The sequence below is a fragment of the Macaca nemestrina genome, chromosome 16, assembly GCF_043159975.1.
Source record: "Macaca nemestrina isolate mMacNem1 chromosome 16, mMacNem.hap1, whole genome shotgun sequence".
Lineage (NCBI taxonomy): Eukaryota > Metazoa > Chordata > Mammalia > Primates > Cercopithecidae > Macaca > Macaca nemestrina.
In genome coordinates, this window is record NC_092140.1 from 12,334,837 (window position 1) to 12,354,256 (window position 19,420).

General features: G+C 39.4%; 1 protein-coding gene across 4 annotated transcripts in view; it reads left to right on the forward strand.

Annotated features, from left to right (window-relative positions):
- The first annotated feature begins 3,330 nt into the window (after positions 1-3,330).
- Positions 3,331-19,420, forward strand: part of LOC105478008 (sodium leak channel, non-selective) — a 369,785-nt gene continuing 353,695 nt past the window's right edge. For 2 of the 4 annotated variants that reach the window (XM_071081073.1, XM_071081075.1), the window contains exon 1: positions 4,015-4,214. Coding sequence is in view for 2 of the 4 variants with exons in the window: in XM_071081072.1 (XP_070937173.1) it covers positions 3,384-3,401 (18 nt within the window). In the remaining 2 variants the exon portion in view is untranslated. Of the gene's footprint in view, positions 3,402-4,014; positions 4,215-19,420 lie in introns of those variants that run through there. The other 2 variants (XM_071081072.1, XM_071081074.1) reach the window with 2 other exon arrangements.

Below are 19,420 nucleotides of genomic sequence, written 5' to 3' on the forward strand. Positions count from 1 at the left end.
AGATGATCATTTGCATTGTTTGGCAATAAAGCATTTTTAAGTTAAGATATATAAATATATATATACATTAGTATACAGTACAGTGTAAACATAACTTACACTTGCACTCCAGCCTGGGTGACAAGAGTGATACTCAAATAAAAAAAAAAGGTCATGACTCACAGAAGGCTCAGATGATCATTTGCATTGTTTGGCAATAAAGCATTTTTAAGTTAAGATATATAAATATATATATACATTAGTATACAGTACAGTGTAAACATAACTTATATATGCACTAGAATATCAAAACAAATTGTGTGACTTGCCTCATTGTGATACGTACTGCATAGAATTGGTCTGAAACCAAATTGCACTATCTTCCAGGAATGCCTGTACATGTAAATCCATGTTAGTGAGGCAACAAGCAGGAGATGACTATTAGTTAGCCTGTTTACATTTTTAGGTGTGTATTCTAAACCTTAATTTTCCTTGCCCAAAGAGCATCTAAAAGTTCATCATAGCAATATTTGGTGACATGTGGGTCTTGAAATCACAAAACATAATTCAGTGTATACAGATTAAAACTAATCTTAATGAGAGTCTCAAAAAAATTGGAGTCTTGTGTAGTTACTAAAGCATAATCTACTCATAAACCAAATGAAACATAATTATATTCGAGCAGAATTCTTCTTCAATTAGACTTGGTGCCTGTATTTCCATAGAGCACTGGACAGTCCCTCCATGGACTTTCAAATTTCTCTTTTAGCATGCCTATTTTTTTCTCAGAAACTCACCATGGTGTCCACTGAAATACTAATTTAAAGTGGAAATAAGCAGTAGGAACAAATGAGTTAGTGAAAAACAAATAACCTATTTTCATCAAATTCTTACTGTCTTGCATTTTGTAGCTACTTCCTGTATTATTAGTCTGTTCTCATCCTGCTGAAAAACACATACTGGAGACTGGGTGATTTATAAAGAAAAAGAGATTTAATGGACTCACAGTTCTGCCTGGCTTGGGAGGCTTCACAATCATGGTGGAAGGTGAAAGGCATGTCTTACATGGCAGCAGACAAGAGAGAAAATGAAGACCAAGAGAAAGGGTCTTATAAAACCCTTATCAAACCATCAGATCCCATGAGACTTATTCACTACAACGAGAACAGTATGGGGGAAACCGCCCCCATGATTCAATTATCTCCCACCGTGTCCCTCCTACAACACATGGGAATTGTGGGAGCCACAATTCAAGATGAGATTTGGATGGGGACACAGAAAAACAATATCATTTTCATTCCAAAGCACTTGCAGGACCATGAACATAATTTCCTTTAAACCAAAGGCTACTACTGTCTTGGTTGTGCATTGGCTTGGCTTCATCCTCTTTATTGTAAAATAAATTCCTGTATTGACTGCTTTCTCTCTGACATTATCCTTCCCCCAATCTCATACTGTCAAATACAGATTTAATTGTACATGCAAAGACCTTCATGCAAAGACCTACATGCAAAGACCTTCCAGGGCCAGGAATTGAAGCAGGCTGGGGACATGGAGGCAAATGGGAAGTATATGCCCACCTATGGGAGGCACAGGATGCCCCTAGTGGCCCCCTGCCACTTGGAAGTGCAGAACTGACCTGGCCAGATCTTCCTTTTTTTTTTTTCAAGACTGAGTCTCACTCTGTCACACAAGCTGGAGTACAGTGGCACAATCTCAGCTCTGCAACCTCTGCCTCCCAGGTTCAAGTGATTCTTGTGCCTCAGACTCCTACAGGCGTGGTGGCTTAACCTGTAATCCCAGCACTTTGGGAGGCCAAGGTGGGTGGATCACCTGAGGTCAGGAGTTTGAGTCCAGCCTGTCCAACATGGCAAAACCCTGTCTCTACTAAAATTACAAAAATTAACTGGGCATGATGGCAAGCACCTGTAATCCAGATCTTCCTATTTTTCATGACAAACTAAAATTCTTGTGGTTTCCAAATGTTGGTAATTGATCTTAATTTGTCAACAATATATAGCGTCAAACAAAACACACCTGAATCATATTCCCATATTATATTGAATCCACAGGCCAGCAATTGACTTTCACTGGATTCCAGCAATGAGTGTAGTTACAGGGCCAATTCAAACTGGAAAAGATATTTGTTCATCCTTTCTACTTTAACTTTGAGGCTGCAGCGAGCTATGACCACATCACTGCACTCCAGGCTAGGCAACGGAGATAGGCCTTATCTCTAAAAATAACAAAGAAAAAGAAAAGAAAACAGAAAAGAAAAGAGATACTGAGCAGGCAGAAGGGGTACTATGATATTTTGGACATACTTGTTTTTTAAAATGATTGTCTACTCTAATATACAGTGAATCCTTGTGCATTAGGATGAGTATGCTGGATTCCATGGCTTCCTTGAAGCCCATGAATTCTCTGAAACTGTCTCCATCATCATTGGGATTTGTCTGTCTCATAAGTATGAATTATAGAGACTTAACAGAGGTAGTTCAGCCAGGGACAGAGAAGGGTCTGAAATGCCTGTTAGGTGAGGTGTGGCACTGAGATTAGTAAAAATCACTGCCTTTACCAATTCAGAACATTATAAATATCTCGATGTTTAAATATTTCATTAATATAATTTTCTAACAGATAATTCAAATGAATTTCAAAGAATAATACACTATCATTCAGCTATCACATATATAGCTATATATTTCAGTTTGTGAAATAAACTAGTATTTAGATCAAGCAATTAAGACCTGCAACTAAAGATGATGAAACAAATTGGTAAATACTTTTTCTAAGCAAACTGGTTGTAGATTTACCATTGTTTAAATTACTGTCAATTGTTTTCTTATGAGGAGTGATTTCATCATTTGTTTAAAACCTAGCTTTTGACAGTTTTCCTAAAGTCTTTAGAAATTTGAAAAAGTATCCCTCATGATTCTGTTTCATGAAATAACAATATTTTAACATTTCCCTTTAAACAATAAAAAGTATGAATATGGATTATGAGTGTGAATAAATTGTGAATGGACTTTTTAAGAAGGTAGCTTAATTAAATATATGTGATCAGAAAATATATTTTTTAAAATGTAGGTTTTTGAAATTTTACTTCTGTCCCTTGCCACGTAACATTTTGTGATAGACAATTGTTCTTTGTTCAGAATTTCTCCCGTAGAGAAAGCTTCAGTTTTTTCTTTCCCTTTATTTATATGCCTGTGTGCATGATGTCTAAATCACTGGTCAGGAGTTCCCTGGGGATCTTCGTATCTGACTACATGGCAACATTCCAGACCCAAAGTAAACCTTTCAGAGAGTGGGAATGAGTGGGAGGATGTCGCCCTGGGCATGGTGCTTAGGAGGCCAGATTTCCCTAAACCTGCTCTGCTGGGAACCCTAGGAAGCCTCAGATGCAGTCTGCTGTCCAGGTATACTTACAGGGCATGGGGTGGGGGACTGTTAATTTCTGAATAGACTTTGTCTCATCCACACGACAACATATTTTAATTTTAAAGGCAAATGTCAACCTATTTAGAAAACTATTAAGTGTGACTGATGCATTCATTATTTAATAACCCCGGGGTGGAACTCGAGGTGAGTGGTTTCACCCTTTCATACTCAGGAGTGGAACTAGTCCTCATCCTGGGTTCTGTGGACAGTCAGACCTCACGCTCGCACGCCGGGCTCCAAGCCTCCTGGCAGTGGACTTGAGTGTACCCCGAGTGTGCCCGGAGGACTCCTGTGCACACCGCCGCCGTGCTGTTGAGTACCAAAGACCCCTGAGAGCAGCTCGCAGATGAGAGCCCAGCTGTTGCTGTGAGACTGAGTGCGGGTGGCAGCCGGCAAGAAGAACTGCCAGGACCGACCCTGGGGCTCGCCACCAACTGCGGCGCAGCCTCCTCTGCGGTGCCCGCCCTTCGGCATCACTGCAGCCCCCGCAGCAAAGCTAACTTTAAAAATTTAAATAAAATACTAATTTTTTTAAAGGCCCGAAAACTCCAGCTCCCACCCCTCCCCCAGCCCGCCGCCACCGGCGGCGCTCAGTGAATGACACGGCGAGCGCGAGCCGCGGCCCCAGCCGGGCCGAGCGCGCTGCCGGAGCGGAGCCGCTGTAGGTGAGGGGCCCGCGTCCCCGCACGCCGTGGGCGCCCCGCCTGGCACGGATCCTGCCTGTCGCCCACTGTCGCCGCCGCCGCCGCCGCCCGCGGGCACCATGACAGCTCTGAGCGCTGGGGTTACAGGTTGGTCACCGCCGCCGGTGCCCGAGAGGCTGCGGCGCGGCCGGCTCCGTGCCCTGCGCCCGAGGCCCGGGATGCGCGCCCGTTGGTTCCTCGGCCCGTCCGGGCCAGGACGGCGCAGGGGCGCTGGGGCTGCGAGAGGGGCTGCGGGCTGGGGCCCCGCGCGGGGGAGGGTTGGGGAGGGGAGCCTCCACCCGAGAGCGGGGCGTTGGGGTCCTCGCCGGCCTGGCCGGGGCACGGAAGCCGCTATGCGCCCCCCCTGTTCCTGCGCGTGGGTGTCGGGGGCGCCTGCCGCGGGATGCGCCTGGGCTGGCTTGGGAAGCCCAGGACCGGCGAGACCTCGGGCCTGCCCCGCCTGGGCATCTAGCAGGTGTTGGGGGGCAGGTGACTGAGGACAAGGCCACTGGGCATCACGACAGCGCTGCACCTGCCCCCTCCGCACCGGTGCCGCTGCCTGGGTAAACCTCTGGGCCAACGCGCGGCAGGGGCGATGGGGGAGGGCAGCCCGGCTCCAGCAGGTCTCCGCGGGGGCTCCGCGGCCTTACCCCACCCCCATACTCCTGTGGATTGCTCCTTGCTAAACGTCCCTTATGGTATTCATTGGCCTTGTTAAGCAGCCGTCATTAGGGTGGCCACACCGAACGCAAAACAGTGTCCTGTCAAACAACACCATTTTGTCACTGAATCTTTAAGAGACCAGCAAGAATGGCCTGGCTGGGATCCCTCCGGGGGCCCAGAACCCAGATCAGGGGTCATTTTGCTGACTTAATGTTCCTCTCTCAGGATGGTGTGAGAACGCTGAACTCAGACCCTTAGTGCTTGAAATACCTTAGGATAAATCTTTCAGTTTCAGGTACAATTTTACAGAGACTGTATTATTAAGGATGTGTGAATACACACTCACTTTCAGGCCTCAGAAGGTTTTACTCTTAATCTGGTGTTCGCGTGGTCATCAGCTAGGCCCGACTTCCCTGGTGGTGAAATGTGGGTTGAGGACCAGTGACCTTTGTGTTAGTAGTTGGTGGGTAACACCTCTAAAAGGGGATCAAAAATTAACAGGTGGAGATTTTGAAATGTGTTTGTGTGTGTGTGTGTGTATATGTATATATATATATATATATATATGTATGTATGATTCGTATGTTCGTAGCTACAACTGTGATTTGATATGGCCTGGGAGAGGAGCAGTTTCACTATGGTAGTTACCCCTGAGGCAGATGCATCGCAGGACTGGCTTTTTAAATTCAAACATAAGGTTTCCACAGTTCTAAATAAAAATCATGGCTTCCCAAACATCTGCAACAAGAAACATTTACTCCCTAGCTGTTGGTTTTCATTCTGTGTGCCTTTCTAGAGTCGATTTTTCATTCTTCTGTGGTATACTTTGACCTAGCCATTGCTAAAATCAGACAGTGTGAAGACAAAATCCGGCTTTGGAGAAAAACTTAAAAAGTGAAAAGGTTCAGTTAGATCCTCTTCTGTGTTCATAAAAGGCGTAATCTGTTTGCAGAATAAATGTGCTGTCACTGATAAGGACTATGCTAAAATCTCTACAAAACTCGAGGAGAAAGCATGTCTCATAAAATAGTGGTAATACACTTACAACTTTGGATAGGACTTGCAAGATATTCGAAGGAGAAAAAAATGTACTTAAAAAAAAGTGTACTCAAAATAGTGTCATTTACTTGCAATTTAGTGAGCTGAAGATTTGAGTAGCATTTTCTTTTTCTTGGGTATGGCATTTCTTTGAAATGGGTTCCAGTTGATTTTTTTGTTTGTTTGTTTATCATTCCTGCTTGCTTTGTGTCTGCATGTATGTGTGTGCACAAATGTACACATTTATTTTATCATTTATCAATGATGTTCAGATGATTTCAGAATTTCCATAGCTATATAAATTTATCCCAGGTCAGAGTCACATGTGGATTTCAAGTTTGTGAATGAAAATTCACATCTATACCTCTATATCCTAAGATAAACTAAGCACTGGGCCAGAAGCTGGGTTGTGAGTGAGTAAAAGAGATAAACCCAGAGCCTAAGAATCCTTCAGGAAAGACAAGTATGTAAGCAGGTGGATATACAGTGAGATGCCTTATTTTCTAGTTTTGGCATGGAAACTATGATATTGAGCGTGAACATATTAAGAAGGGTCCCTAAGGCCACGCACGATGGCTCATGCCTATTATCCTAGCACTTTGGGAGGCTGAGACAGGCCAATTGCTTGAACCCAAGAGTTCCAGACCAGCCTGGGCAACATGGTGAAACCCCATCTCTAAAAAATAAAAATAAAAATTCACCAGGTGTGGTGGTATACCCCTGTAGCCCCAGTTACTTGGGTGAGACTCTGTTTAAAAATAAAAAAAGAATGCCCCTGCCCCAAAATGTTATCAACATTTTAGAGCTTCAATCATGTTATACAATTCTCACCTGTCTCAAGGAACAGCACAAATTTTTATACCTTCAAACTCTGTGCAAATGCTTAAATTTTTTAAATTGATTTTTTGAATTTTAAAGTAACCAAAGTTGATAGAGATGATAGAATGATAGAGAAAAAAAGAGTAAACACATAGTTTTAATAACCAAAGACAAATGACCACAATATCTGTGTGTTTTCTGTAGTATTTTTAAGGGCTTGACTTTAGGTAGCTGTAGTCATGGCATTGTACAACTTTTATACTGTTTTTTCCATTGAATATTTATTATAACATTTAAAATATTTCTATATAAATTTTTTACTTAAAAATTGTAAATGGTTATATAACACCATACCAGTAAATACAGCTTCATATATATAACCATACCTCTATAATTGGACATTTGCTGTTTCCAGTTTTTCATCATTATAAACAATGTCCTGATAGATAGTTATAATGTAGAGATTTATTTCTATTTTATGTTTTTCAGTATAAATATCCAAATATGCCCATATCTATCATCTATCGATCTATCCATATCTTCAAATTGGTTTCCTGAAGAATTCAGATTATAATTTATTTATGATAAATTTCCAGTAATTATATCTTTGAAAAAAGTATCTGAATTATTATAGAGATATATGTTTATCTTTAAATTGATTTCCTAATGAATTCAGATTATAATTTTGAATAAATTGCTTAATCTGCTTTTGAGGTAAATCTGCCATTTTACAAAAAGTGTTGGTGGGTCCTGTTCCCTCTTTTACAGAAATAAAAGAAGGTAACATAATAATTTGGATGTTTGACTTTTGTGCTATATAAAAACTTGACCTTTAGAAAAATCACCTGAAAACCAGATGCTAAAATATACCTCTTAGAGTAAAGCCAAAATAGGAATACTATAAAAGTTCAAAGCTGGAAAAAAAAAAAAAAAAGTCAATGCAAGTTCCTTTAGAAAATTGGCTGTTGTGTTCAGGAGTCTAATTCTGCTTGTTGCTTTCCTGCTCAGACTTCAAGTAAATGATCAAAAGGGCTTATATAATGAGAAATCTGTACCCCCACAGGTAAAGGAAGAAGAGGATCTTTCTTTCCTAGGCTGCAGAATTTTATGGTAGATTCAGTATAGATGGAACAGGTCTGATGGGAAAAACTAAAGTTCAGTTCACAATTTCCTTTCCAGGAGTAGTGTACAAAAAATAAGGAAGAGAGGCCCCGGAAGAGCCCCTTAGTATGAAGGAGTGAAGTTGAAAGTTGGAAGCTGGTTTTTGGTAAAACAGAATTGCTTGACTCCTGAAGCAGTTTCTCCATGAGGTCCCAGGGCAAGGGCAGCCATACCAGAATATGTTCTGAAGACGGAGACTGACCCCGCAGGTCCAGGGTGGGGGCGGGGGTGGGCCTCCGCAGCAGGAGTGGAAGAATTAGAAGTAGGATAGACCACAACACTGAGGCCAAGAGAATCCTTTATGAAGAGATCAAGAGTGAGAATTATTTCCAATTATGCAAGGAAAAGAGATGAAAACAGGATGTTGTTTGGAGAGAGAATGATATAGATGGAAGACAGCCAACAGAGACACACCAATAAATGTTTTTCCTGACAGAGAGGATCACAGTGCATGGAACACAGCCATGTTTTAAAGTGAGATAAGATTCTTTTTTTCTTTTAGATTAAAAACAATCCCAATCTTTGGATGAAAATAGGTTATCATGTACCAAAACAATTAATAAAACTTAGCCAACATCTAGATATAGCCTGATAAACACTTTGGATTTGAAAACCAATAAAAAGAAAAATATTTCACCAGCATTGTGATCAAATGCTTCAGAAATTACTTATCCACAAAGAGAAAATTTAGATTAATGTTATACTTCCTCTCTAAAATTCTCAGCAAACATAAAATAATGTCCTGAAAATCTGTAGTCCTGAAAAATATCAGTACACAATTATCTTATGTTGTAAATGAGTCAAAAGTGAAAAATAAATTGGTGAAGAAATATATACCAGGCAAGTGATATCACTAAAAAAAAGATGAGGTAGAAGTGTGTAAATATCAGAAAACAGTTCAAAAAGTTGTTTGATTAAATGAGAAAAACGTCCTTAAAGTCATAAAAGTTGCTATCTTTAATACAGTTTTAACTACAAGCTTCCCATGTTTACCAATGATCAGAGCATTATAGTATGCACAGTCAAAAGCGTAATGCTAGCCAGGCGCAGTGGCTCACGCCTGTAATCCCAGCACTTTGGGAGGCCGAGACGGGCGGATCACGAGGTCAGAAGTTTGAGACCAGCCTGGCCAACATGGTGAAACCCCGTCCCTACTAAAAATACCAAAAAATTAGCTAGGCGTGATGGTGGGCACCTGTAATCTCAGCTACTTGGGAAGGGCGGCTGAAGCAGGAGAATCATTTGAACCCAGGAGGCAGAGGTTGCAGTGAGCCAAGATCGCGCCATTACACTCCAGCCTGGGTGACAGGGCGAGACTCCGTCTCAAAAAAAAAGTCTGATGCTTATTTTAGGGGAAAGGGAGGGGGGAAAATGCCCATAGACTCAGTATCTTTTTAAAGGGTTTTCTGACCTAAAATGGTGTTGACAGTCAGCATTTCATCTTAAGAAGTACAAAAAAAAAAAAGAGGATAAAATTTTAAAAATGAAAACATGAATGAATTCACTATGACGTATATAAACTCTAAATCTAATAGCAAAAACTGAGAGCTATAGCATTCCAATCTGGGAGAAATATTGATCTACAGGTGTCTTTAAGGTATATTAGAATGCCAAGAAATTGGAATGATGACAAGGAGGTTAGTGAAGAAACGCACTGGAGAAATTGGGTATAAAATTCCAAGATTGAAGAACTGGAATCAGATTGCAGTAATGGAAATGAAGAGGTGAATGGTAAAGAATAATGTCCACAAAAACTAATGCTACCACATCTTGGTGACAGAAGGAAGAGAATGAAAGAGAGTCCAAGGTTAAAAATAATTTCTGATCATCAAGCTTGGGTGATTGTGCTATTGTATTCTATTATGTCTAGTTAAAAGAAATTGTTACTGCTTTATCTTTCAGTTAATAGTATCTACAGGGTAAATCCCTTGCTTCATTTTCTTTTCTAGCTGTTTTATTATTATTTTGAAATTCACATGAGATTAGTTCCACAGGCAATATATTTTGCTTCCTTTCTTTGAAGACATTGAATAGCAATTTAGAGATATAGTCTAGGCTAGAAAATCATAACAGAAACCCCAACAAAAACCCAAATATCTTAGTTATCCTTTTATAAAGCAAAAATGTAATTCCTGTATACAATGCAAGTTAGTTATTTTAAAAGTAAATTCTGAAGATCTCTGAGGAAAATAAGAATAGAATATGCTGTATATACATACAATTATAAATCAAAATTTTTGTCTCAGACTTATATTTCGCCTGTGTTGCTTATAATTAGACTCTCTTATTCTTTTCCACACAAAGAGCACTGACTATGCAATGTGAACTTTCTAAGTGTTCTCTTCTGAGCATCTAGGCTAGTGGTGCCTCATTAGTTTGGAAACAGTGATGGGAGAGGTGTGCAGGGATCACCTGAAGATGTTTTTAAAAAAATACAGTGTCCTATTTTCTACCCTTAAAGATTCTGATTTAGTATGTCTGAGGTGAAGGAGGCCTCAGCTTGAGTGTCTTAGTTAGCTTGGGCTGCTGTAACAAATAGCACAGACTAGGTGGCTTAAACTCCAGACATTGGTTTTTTACAGTCTGGAGACTAAGAAGTCCAAGATCGAGGTGCTGGCTGATTCCTGTGAGTGCTGTCTTCGTGGTACACAGACGATTCAGCTGCCTCTGCCTTCTTATAGATTCACTAATCCCATTCATGGGGGCTCCACCTTCATGGCCTCATGACCTCCCAAAGGCCCCACCTCCAAATACATTTGAGGTAAGAGCTTCAGCTTATGACTTGAGGAACACAGAACCATTCAGTTTACAGTGTTGAGAATGTTTCTAAACCTCCCTTGATAATTCATATGTTAAGCAGTCTTTAGGAATTACTATTTTAAACCATCCCCTTTTGAGCAAATTTTGTGGATTCATATTGCAAAATGAAACAACCACAAAAACATAATCTCCCTTTGATTTTCTGTTATATTTAAACATAGTAGTAGCAAGTTTTGAAAACCACTGTTTTAAACCATCCACCTTCTTTATCCAACCTTTACAGATTCATATTATAAGATTAAACAACCACAATCAAAATAAGTATTCCCTTTCTGGTTTTTCATAATATATAAATGATAGCAGCAGCTCATCAAAATAAAATATCCAACACTGGATAATTAATATAGAGTAGGATATATACTTAGCACAGAGTAGGAGTGGTGGCCAGGGGCTAGGAGGAGGGGAAAATGGGAGTTGTTAATTACTGGGTGGAACCTTTCAGTTATGCAAGATAAGTGAGCTCTAGAGATCTGTGTTATGACATTGTGCCTGTAGTTAACATTTTATTGTGAATTTAAATATCTGTTAAAACAGTTCTCGTGTTAAATGCTCCTACTACAATGAAACAAAAATAAAAATTACCGTGATGTAGGTGACAAAAATACAACCCAGTTCCCTCTCATACTGCTTGACAGTTATAGTTTGGGCATGTAGGTGCAATACCAGTTATAGTTTGAGCATGCAGGGTGCAATGGCAAAAGGGCATTGGGGCATTGTGGTGTGTATTGAATCCCTTTAGCAAACCCAATCGCTTTTAACGGCCAAAGAAAATTCAATTTTCGTGATTAAAAACATAAAACAAAATAGAATCCTTGGAGAAGTAATGACAGTTTTGGAGTATTTCTAGAAATAACCAGAGAAAAATAGCCTGCTGCTTTACTTTGGAATTTAGGAAATAGACTCATAAAAAGTGGGGAACTATTTCTAATCAGTAACTTGACAAAAGGAAAACAGAAGAGTCTGTTTTTGGAGATGGTTCTTTGAAACATTTGCCTTCCCCTGTGTGGTCACCACCTCGGGTAGCCCTTGAAGTCGGCTGGGACTGGACCATGCATGTAAAATTCTGTTTTTTGCAGAGCTACATTAGGATTTAGTGAGGGCCAAAACATAGATGAATGAGTACCCCAAAAGAAAAGTGGCAGGTGGCATTTGGAGGAGAGAGAGAGAAAGAGAGAGGCAGAAAGAAAAAGAGAAGGAAGAAGAGAGAAAACCAGGCAGCCAAATCAGGGCCTTGACTTTTGTACAAAATTAGATAGAAAATCAACCACAGCAGTCCTCTACCTGCAGGGGTAGGGGAGGGGGCCGCTGTTCTGTTGTGGAGACACACATTGCTGCTGTGATGCTCAGGGGGTCAGATTTTTGATGCTATCTTAGTTTTCCTGCGAACGTGTTCTCTGCTGTGTTGCTGGGGGAGATGCAGGACTCCAGGCTAAGTTTAAGAGAGAAAATACGGAGCTGCTGTCTTTCCTCTGAGCAGAGGCCAGATTACATGGAAAGATGCATCCAGCTCATTGAAGTTCACAAGCTGAGGATACCCGGAGGAGAGGCTTTCTTGAGAGGGCCCGGAAGGACTGGCATTGCAAGTCTAGTGGCAGGCATACTCTAATTTGGTTTTATTACTTAGACATGGAATAGGCAGGGACTTGGAGACTCCTGTCTCTGTTCTCTGGGAAAGAAGACTGTTCTATTCACAAAGCCTTGGAAGGGTCAGACTGAAAGAAGACATGGACAGAAAAGTATTCCTGGGGTGGAAATCAGAAAGACCTGGCTCCCTTGTGGTTTATCAGAGCCTAACCGTGTGACCCCAGGCAAGACACTTACCTTCTCCAAACCTCATTTTCACCTGTAAAATCAGAATAATAGAGAGAGACACTTGCCTCATTGGGGCATGGTGAGAAATAGGTAACGGCCTCACACATAATAAACCCTCAGCAAATGTTAGGTGTAACTTGTTTAAACTGAAAACATTTGTTAGTGTTTTACTTGTTTTAAAGAAATTAGAAATAAAACACATCATCTTTGTGAACATGTACAGAAGTTCATGTTTGTGAAATGTACAAAAGTTCTTAAGGTTAAAAAGTGAAAGTCAAATGCTTCACCATTTCTCTCCCTCCCTCCCCCTACCTCTGTTCTCCCAACAAATAGACTACTTGGATTCTAAACTTGCTTCCAATTCATGTGGGTCTGGGCATGTTTGCCTCCAATTTTTAATCTATATAGTGGGAATAATACTAAAAACTACTTCAGAGAAGTGTTAAATGCTTAGAATAGTGCCTGGCACAGAGTAAGCTTTCAATAATATTTGTTCTCATGTTTCAAGTTAAAAAAAAATGAGTACATAATGTCTAAGCTTGCTTCTAGTCTATAATTATGCACAGTAGTTTATGGACCTTCATTCTACCCTGAGAAATGATCAAATGCATAAAAATCTGAGCAGTGTCAACATTAATCACTTTTATCATTGCAAGTCACTTCGGATATCATCTATTGCAAAGTCCCGGACAGAGGAGAAATCTTTTCTGCAAACTCTAAAACGTGCAGTTATTCCCCCTGAGAGTATCCAGAAAGGAGTTTACCACCTTCCAGGATATTCCAACACATTATGATTGGAAACTTATAGAGTATGATTTTTTATCAAATAAACAGTCACCTCTTGATAAACTTTTGATAGAGAATTTCTATTTTGTCTGCAGTTTCCTTGCTAAAAGAACAGAGAACACTACAAAACAGCATCATAACATCTGTGTTCTGGGCTTTGGATTTTGGGTATGACAGAAAGACTTTCTCAATATATACCTTTTAATTGCTCTCACACAATCTCCATAAGAAAAAGATACATACATATTTTTTTAGCCTGTGTCATAGGTGGAATCTATTTTTTAGTTTTCACATTCTTAGCCTAGTCAGTCAAGAAATTATGAGACTAAAACTAACTCTAGGAAGTGAAGAAATCTGTCACTTTAGGAAGTGGAGAAATCTGTCTCTTCACTACATGGGGTGAGATTATCAAATGGGAGTTAGTAAATACGTTTTTCTCATTCTTTACCAAATTTAGAGAAAAAATAATGAAGGTATAATAGAATATTTCTATGATTCATCCTCAAGGAAAAAGGAATGATAAATGGATAATATTTTCAGAAACCTGAAAGGGTCATTTAGATAGATTTAATTAGAGGTTTGATGATTTTCTGCCAGAAAAAAATTGACATTTTTATAAGTGTGTGGTGAGAAAAATCATAAAGTGAGTCATAATAAAAATGGATTCAATTTCAGGAGATGAGAAATGTCTGTACTATTTGCACAAAAAATAATTGATGCCAAGAGTTTGTAATCACCAGGCTATATGATTTAAATATATTGAAAAAGTCATTTTCTTATTTCCTTTCCATTCTGTAATATCCTTAAGTTTTGATTCAATAGTTCTGTAAGGCACATTGTCCCGTCTTGTCTCTGTGCCTAAGTTTCCTCGTCTGTAAAATGGTTCTTGTGAAAATTGAATGACACAATGCATATTCTTTTTTCATTTTTTCTTTTTGAGACAGGGTCTTACTCTGTCGCCCAGGCTGAGGTGCAGTAGTATGATCTTGGCTCACTGCAGCCTCTACTTCCTGGGCTCAAGTGATCCTCCCACCTCAGACTCCTGAGTAGCTGGAACTACAGGTTCATGCCACTACTCCCAGCTAAATTTTGTGGTTTTTTTGTAGAGATGGGTTTTCTCCATGTTGCCCAGGCTGATCTTGAACTCCTGGACTCAAGTGATCCACTGCCTCAGCTTCCCTAAATGCTAGGATTACAAGTGTGAGCCACCATGCCTGGTCTGAAAATGTATGATATTCTTAAACAGCCTACATGAGGCACATAATAATCCCTCAACTAACATTTTTGTTAGAAGGACTCTGTTTCTGCATGACGGTAAACATAATTTGGGTTGAAATCAACCAATGAGCTCACTGTTTTACCATGGAAACTCTCATGTGTCCCAAAGCACTTTTGCATGGGGTGTATGTGTGTGTGCATGTGTGTGTGAGCTACTGAAGGCTATTTTCCTTTTGAGAAAGCATTCTGAGTAGGAGATAACATCAGTTTTACATCAACTTCTGTTTTTAACACTTTCCCTTAAATGGTTGTGATAATTGAAATCTCAAGGCAGTCATTGAGCAGCCCCTAAATGGAAGACAGCAGAGTTGCTGGATTCTGGTCTGGAAAGTGCCCTGTGCATGTAAGAAGCTGTGGAGGTCGTGAGAGGTGACCTCATGGAGGGAGAGGAAGAGCGTGAGCATGCAAGACACAGATGATCTGGGCTCAAAGAAGCAGGGGAAGTTCAGACACTTGAGACGCACAGAGAGGACATTCAACTGGGCAGAGGGAGGTGCAGGTATCAGTAGCTCTGAGGCTAAAATGTGCCCTGGGAGCTGGAGGATGGTGGAGTGGGCAGGGATGGTGACACATGAAGCAGGTGGATGGATGTTGGATAACAGATAATAAGACAAAAATATGGGGTATTTTTTCCTAATTGAAACCATAGCATAAAATGTATGATGCTATATTCATTTGCTCTGAGTGGACATGTCTTCTGTCTGAGAAGGAACTTGGCAAACAAAATGGACAAACTTTACAGAAACAAGGACATCTTGCTGTTCCAGCCTCAGGAATAAGCATCCCCTTTTGTCGTCAAATTTTCATTATGGTGTATTGAGGTAAAACTGAAGATTTAAATGTGCATATAGGGAAAGGGCAGGAAGCTGTTGTTCAAATGCAGATTTTGGTGGTTTGTTGTTTTAAGTTCCGTGGCTATTGGAACTAAAAAGAGGAAGAAATAAAAACATTTGAAATAAGAATTAATATTGTAATGCCTACATTAACAAATTGGTAACATCAAATACATGTGTCTTCAAAATATGAGGTAATGCCTTTCGCGATACAAATTTAACACTGGGAACCTAATCTGGAAAGCTTTGCTTATATTGTAAGGCCTTGCACGTATACGCATGTAAATGAGCTATGGGACAAGAAAGACAAGGAAGGGGCGCAGATGTTTGAAGGTAGTGTTTACTTACAGTTAGGATTTTGTGCACATGCATATTTATTGACAGAGGACGATGTTAACAGAACATAGGTTTTAAACATGTGGTTACAAAACCCTGTGTAAGCAGCCATTTAAAAATAAATGTATGCATGGAAAAATATATATGGAAAAGAAAGTCCTAAAAGAGATACAATTGATATCCTCTTGGAGAGTAAGCACCCTAGCTAAAGAAAATTCCACAAGAGACCATAACTAATTATTACTTCATCTGCAGCCCCTTGTTCAGTGGCAGATACAATATATGTGCTCAACAAATTCTTTGCAAAGCTGATTGAGTCTCTAGAAATGGAATTCCTGATGGCTTTCATTTTTGTTTCTTATTTTGTTTATATAGTTTTTCTAATTTTTCTACAACAAACCTGTATTACTTGTGTTCATGAAAATAAAATAAAAATAGAATTACTTTCTTCTAACTTAATTTAAGGTTGAAGTATTTGACATCTAGGCAAAGACCAGTCAGCTCTCCTGGATTTTTGCATGAATCTCATTATGCCCAATAGCACAGTAACATGTTGGGAATCCACCGTTCAATATTCTTTGCCTAGGAAGATAGTATGGAGCTAGCAGTAAGGTACTGAAGGAATAAGAAAACCACTAGATGGAGGTTGAAGAGAAAGTGCACCACAGTAGAGGCTATCTTTTAATTAATCAGCCACTCTGCCTTTAAATACAGCATATTGTCTTCCATGTCAGGAACATGGAGGGAAAACACGTAGTATGTTTTGTTCAATGTTAAATCCATATCACTTAACATAATGGTCAGGATAGTTAAAAAATCAAAACAATTATGCAAACATGAATGAATGAGTAACTTCTGCTAGCAATGATGGTTGGTTTCCCAAAGACATGAAAGTCAGAATTTGAGGTGAAGGGTCCCAGAGATGTTATTGAACATTTTCTTTTCTTAATTTCCTTCTCCAACTGTGCCAGGGATACTAAGCAATGAGATAAAAACCCACCATTAAGTGTGTATGTGTGTGTCTGTGTCTTGAATAGGGCAGTTGGTAAGCAGTTTCACTTGCACTCCTAAAGACCCCACGGTTTATGCACAACAGTTATCAGAAGAGTACTTGTTGATATTGACGTATTGATAATCTTAATAATAACTTAATGATTAAAAATGAGCCAATGACTTCTGTCTTCTTTGGGGCTTTTTAGAATGAAATAGATGCTTTGATTTTATACAAGTTGTGTGTTTCTCTTCTCACATCCTTATTCCCAAATATTAAGTCTTTCAGTTATAACAAATAAATCACACACATAGACAAAAAGTCTTCATGAGTTAAGTTAGGGAATTAGAAAACACTGATGTGGAATTGGCATTGGATAACAAAGAGGACATAACTGGGATAAAGGGTTTGAATTAGTTGAGTAAAGGTTGCAGGATGGTGAACAATGGTATGTTTAGCCAATCTGAGTGCAGCATGTTGTATGAGTGTGAAAGGAAGTGCACGTACAAATCAGTGGGACGCAGGGTCCTGGAAACATAAGGTTAAATAAAGTAGGCAGTTTGTAATCTTCAAGAATGCCTTTATATTCAGTGCTGTATATCCAGCACATACTGCAGTGCCTGATACCACAGTGGATGCATAATATTTGCTGTGTGAATGAATGAATGAACAGATGAGTGAGTGAGAAACAAAAAGATACACTGAGGTTTTCTGGGCTACAAAAGAGACCTACAGCATGTTTGGAAGCTGATTTTTTAAAATATAAAATGGGAACATTTTGAAAGGCATCCCAGACCTGAGGGCCCATGGCCTACCTAGAAAGGAGTCTAGAAATGGGGATAGGTGAAAAAGGCCATTGTACATATATGGAATGAATGAACAAGAAAACAATCCACTACTGAGAGTGGGTACAAAGAGAACCTGCTGGGCCTTCCCACTGCACGTGGGGAACGTGAAGAGTTCAGAGCAGTAAAGTCTGGGACAAGAGAGGAAGGAGAAAAGCAGAAGGATGCCTGGCTCATGTCACTCTATCAGGCTGCATCTTTGTTCATGATGGTGTTGGCACCGTCTTCCTACATCTGCGGGGGAAGCAGCACCGATACCTCTCTAAATTGGTAGCTGGACACAGATGGTAATGGAAACTGTAACAACAGGTGATCACTTAAGGGGTTAAGTAAAGAGGACAGGCAAGAACAGCATGCTGTGAACCATAATTTGGAAGACAGGAGAAGAGTCAAAAGACTTTAATACTGAACCCAAGAGAGCTGCAAGGGAAAGAAATGACCCATAGTGTTGCAAGGACATTGCAGTTAAAGAAAATGGAATATTTTAATTTCAATACCATGAAGAGGGGGCTGGAATGAAGTAGGGAAAGTATATACCAATAGAAATGAAATTGCTATCACAGAATACAAAAATTGGATCTTAACCATTTAAAACAGCAATGAACATGAGATGAATGAATGTTTTCTGAGTTGCTATAAGCTGTTTCTGCGTAAAAGATTTATTAATGGACACATTGTGACTGTGTGACCTCTCTCCCGATATTGAACTATTTAAATACCAACTTCTTTTAATAAATGTAGGAAACCTTTGGAAAGCCAGGTTTTTCAAACTTTGTGTACTGTCTTATGAAGGACACTTCAGTAAACAGAAAAAAGAGATATTGGCTTATAAAAACATAATAGTGATAAGGCTAAGATACACAGAAGCAATTTCCTATCAAAATAATAAGCTTACCTAGGATACTTAAATATCCCTACTGGTTTTTATCAGAGGAATAATAGGTCTGCCGTATGCAGTTATATTGATTCAACATGAATGAAGGCATAAAACAATATTTCTGTTTGTAAATGAACATTACCATCAACCACCTAAAATTAATTTTGAATTCCTCATGTGTTTGTAACTTAAATTTACTTTACTTTACTACTTGAATATAATATTTAATGTATTAAATCAATGAAATTTCTAGAGATCCAGGAGCTACTTGTTGAGTTTTTATGTATGTGTGGATTAGCCAGGTATCTTTGGAGCTTAGATCATTTCTTGGGCACTGTTTGATTAAGTGGCACCTGGGAGCAGGTAAAGTGAAGGTAAATGTCAGTGACAGCTAATGTCATTCAGTTTTAATCACACTGTTTTGGTTGGTCAGATAAAACTAAAGTGGGAATTTTTAGAAAACAATAAATTCTGGACAAGTATTTTTCTAGATAAATCCATAATCAAAAATCATTTTTGCTTTAGATGGCGTATTGATAATAAAGGTGCATGGAATTCGTATGCCCATTGTCTCCACTGCTCAGTGAAAGAGGACTTGTGGAAAGATCTATAAAATTCCTCATATAATCTTTGAACTACATGGTGAAACCACTCTTTTACTTGCTCCTTTGTACTGTCATCTTGAAGGATTTCTAAAAGATTCTATGTACACTCAGTATTTGGATGTATAGGAGACTGTCATTGAAGAGGCATCTCAAATTGAGGCCACCAGAGTTCCTTCCCCACTACCAGTAAATCAGAGAGAGAGAGAAAAAAAAACACTTTAAATACTCTGCATATATTTACATGGGATATCAAAGAGTTCCAAACTCCAGTTATATAACATAAATTAATTAGTGCAGCCTACTGCAAAGCCCATATTCAAACTCAATATTCAGGGCAATAACAGCCTGGAAATAAGTAGCATGTCTTAAAGCCAGTTAGCTTTTTTCTTCTGGGAATAGGAGGTGTATCAGTCTGTTTTCACCCTTCTATAAAGAAATGCCTGAGACTGG